The sequence below is a fragment of the Arachis duranensis genome, chromosome 6 (genome assembly GCF_000817695.3).
Source record: "Arachis duranensis cultivar V14167 chromosome 6, aradu.V14167.gnm2.J7QH, whole genome shotgun sequence".
In the NCBI taxonomy this organism is placed as follows: Eukaryota; Viridiplantae; Streptophyta; class Magnoliopsida; order Fabales; family Fabaceae; genus Arachis; species Arachis duranensis.
In genome coordinates, this window is record NC_029777.3 from 100,407,588 (window position 1) to 100,410,918 (window position 3,331).

Genomic DNA, 3,331 nt, shown 5'->3' on the forward strand with positions numbered 1-3,331 from the left:
TACAAAAGATCAACAATAGAGATAAATAATTAAATAGAGTAAAAGGGTAATATTGACAAGAGAAGGCTAATGAATCTGATTCACAACGGATTAGTCCTTCTCCTAGTAGGATAGGAAATATTGTAAGAAACACAAAAAAAAAAAAGAGTAAAAGGGTAACAGTTTTATTGAAGGTGATAAGATGACAACATTTTTGAAACTCTTTTTTGGCATACACTAAATCTATATACATCATTTCTACAAAACTATATTCTGAGGAGTTCCACAATTTGTAGAATGCATGAAAAAGCTGTATTAACCTACTGAACCCTCAAGCTTCAAGCTCATGAGTTGGTTCACCTCAGAACCGAATTCATCTGGAAGCTCATTGAAGACATCACGGCAAAATCCAGAGATCATAGCAGCCATGGCCTTTTCGTAGTCTATCCCCCTTTGCTGAAAGTAAAATAATTGATCTTCTCCAATTTTGGACGTGCTAGCCTCATGTTCAATTCTTGCAGTAGGGTTTTTAACCTGCAAAATAATTGTTAATTGATAAACAAAACAGAATTATCATGGTGATGGTCTGATGTTCAAGACAGGAATACGCACAGTTGTACGGAAGTGGGAGAATTGATTAAAAAAAAGAGTGAAACGAAGGGAATTAACGGTTGTTTGGTCAGGTATGCATTAAAGCTAAACCTAATAATTAAAGTATAAAATCCAATCTAAACTTCCAGCCTCCCTGAAATAAAGAAAATTACATACACACCCCTTACTCTTAAGGAAAAAGGTACTAGACAAGAACCCTATTTTAGCTATAGAAGAAGAATGTCTAATATCAATTAATTACTCTTTGCAATTTAATCATTTATTCAGCATTAATTCCTATCCCTACAATAACCAATTATGCATTATTCATCTGGATTTCAGTTTAATGCACTCATCTTTAAATAGGGCGGGTAAAGCTAAAGAGAAAAAATATTATGAAAAGTGAAGGCTAATATATATGAAAAGTAGTCCATATTGACAAGGCTAATATATAAATAATCCAACCATATTGGATCAAATAAACAGATGATTGCACTAAAAGTAGAGTTTAAATAATCCTACTTTCATGTCTCTAACACTACTTTCTACTATATGATATGAAAAGTATAGTTTTTCCAATTTAGTTTAGTTTGGTTAATTCAAAATAGCATGACTCATCCTTCTAAGCAACATCTCAAGTTTGAGTTCTGTCATTTGTGAATGGCTTAATAGGAATTCAATACAATCTATCCTTGTATAAGTTATCTGAACAAAAAGAAAATAACAAATAAAGTTCCAAACTTATTAAATGCCATTAAAAACACAAATTCCAGCTAAACAAGTATTAGCAATGCCAATCTGAAACCAAAATGGTACCTGGATGTAAGGATAAGTATTGGCCGCTGCAGTATCGCCAATAAGCATCGAGTCACACTGCGACGAGTTTCGAGCATTCTCCGCCTTAGATTGAACCTGAACAAGCCCTCTGTAACAGTTCCTTGAATGCCCAACGGATATCCCCTTAGAAATAATCCTACTCCTCGTATTCTTCCCCTTGTGTATCATCTTTGTCCCGGTATCCGCCTGCTGGTGATTATTGGTCAAAGCAACAGAATAAAACTCTCCAACACTATCATCCCCTTCCAAAACAACACTTGGATACTTCCAAGTAATGGCAGACCCCGTCTCAACCTGCGTCCACGATATCTTCGACCTTGCGCCGGCGCACAGCCCTCTCTTCGTCACGAAATTGTATATCCCACCTCTTCCTTCCTCATCCCCTGCATACCAATTCTGCACCGTGGAGTACTTAATCTCGGCGCCTTCGCAGCAATACAACTCCACCACAGCAGCATGAAGCTGGTTAGTATCATAAGAAGGCGCAGTACACCCCTCCAAATACTCCACAAAGCTTCTATCATCAGCAACAATCAGAGTCCTCTCAAACTGCCCTGTCTCCATAGCATTGATCCGAAAATAAGTTGAAATCTGCATAGGACACTTAGTATCTTTCGGAATATAACAAAAAGATCCATCACTAAAAACAGCAGAATTCAAAGCAGCATAATAGTTATCCTCGTTTGGCACTACCCTCCCTAAATATTTCCTAACTAAATCAGGGTACTCCCTAATAGCCTCTGAAATGGAACAGAATATGACTCCAGCCTTCTCCAGAGTCTTCCTGTGAGTCGTGGCGATCGACACGCTGTCAAGAACTGCGTCGACCGCCACGTTCGCAAGGCGGTTCTGCTCGTTGAGCGGAACCCCGAGCTTGTCGAAGTACCGGAGAAGCTCGGGGTCCGCCTCGTCGAGGCTGCCGAGAGTTGGTTTCTTCTTTGGCGCGGAATAGTAACAAATTTCTTGGAAGTTGATTGGAGGGTAAACGTTGTCGGACCAATTAGGCTCTTTCATTTTCAGGAAATTTTCATACGCGTTGAGGCGGAACTCGAGCATCCAATCTGGTTCCTCTTTTAAGGTGGAGATTAATCGGATCGTGTCCTTGTTGAGGCCTTTGGGGATGGAGAAAGAGTCAATGTCAACGGTGAAACCGAACTTCTTATCGTAGTCGCGGTTTCGGAGAATTTCACGGATTTTCTCGTCGGAGGTTGTTGGGAGAGTGGTGGAAGGATTGATGTTGTCGTAACTGACATCGGCGCGAACCTTGAAGAGCCGCGAGGGTTTGTTGTGGGGTCGGGGCTTTGGGAACTCGAGCTTTGTTGTTGGGTGAGGAAGAAGGGATTTTGAGAGCTTAGAATCGCAGGTGGGTTGAGGGGATAAGGTGGAGACGCCGTTGGCCAGAAGCGACGCCATGGATGATGTTTGAGTTTGAGAATTTTCTGCAGCTTGGGGTTGGTGGATTTCGGTTTGGTGTGGTTATGGTGTTGAATTTGATTTTCCAAATTTGCGAATTTTTGTGGCCACACCTTTTTGTGTCTTGTGGGTAACACGAACCCTGTCTTGGCCTTTAGACACTGGTGTTAGGGTGGGTGTGGCGGTGTGGAAGTATAGAAAATGGGAAATTCCCCAAGTAATTAATTGATGTTGAAAAGTATAATTATTGTTGTTATTTGTACATAAAATATTAAATATGTATTTGATATTTTAAAAAATATTATACTATTATAATTAATTGAGTGCTTTATTTATATATTGGGGGCGTGGGTTTAAAATGGTCCGGTTCAACCAATTTAGTTTGTTGTTTAAATTTTGAGTTAAATTTTTTAAAATTAGTATTAAAATTTGTATTTTAAATATTTTTATCTCTTCTAATTATAAAATTTAATTTTATAATTTTTTTGGTTCATAAATTAATTATTCATTA

General features: G+C 38.6%; 1 protein-coding gene across 1 annotated transcript; it reads right to left on the reverse strand.

Moving 5' to 3' along the window:
* On the reverse strand, positions 1-2,995 carry LOC107495024 (UPF0051 protein ABCI8, chloroplastic). The gene is made up of 2 exons (XM_016116067.3): positions 1,387-2,995; positions 1-513 (listed from the first exon to the last, which is right to left on the reverse strand). The coding sequence occupies exons 1-2, from the start codon at positions 2,818-2,820 to the stop codon at positions 295-297; spliced, it is 1,653 nt and encodes a 550-aa protein (XP_015971553.1). The 5' UTR covers positions 2,821-2,995; the 3' UTR covers positions 1-294.
* Positions 2,996-3,331: the final 336 nt, after the last annotated feature.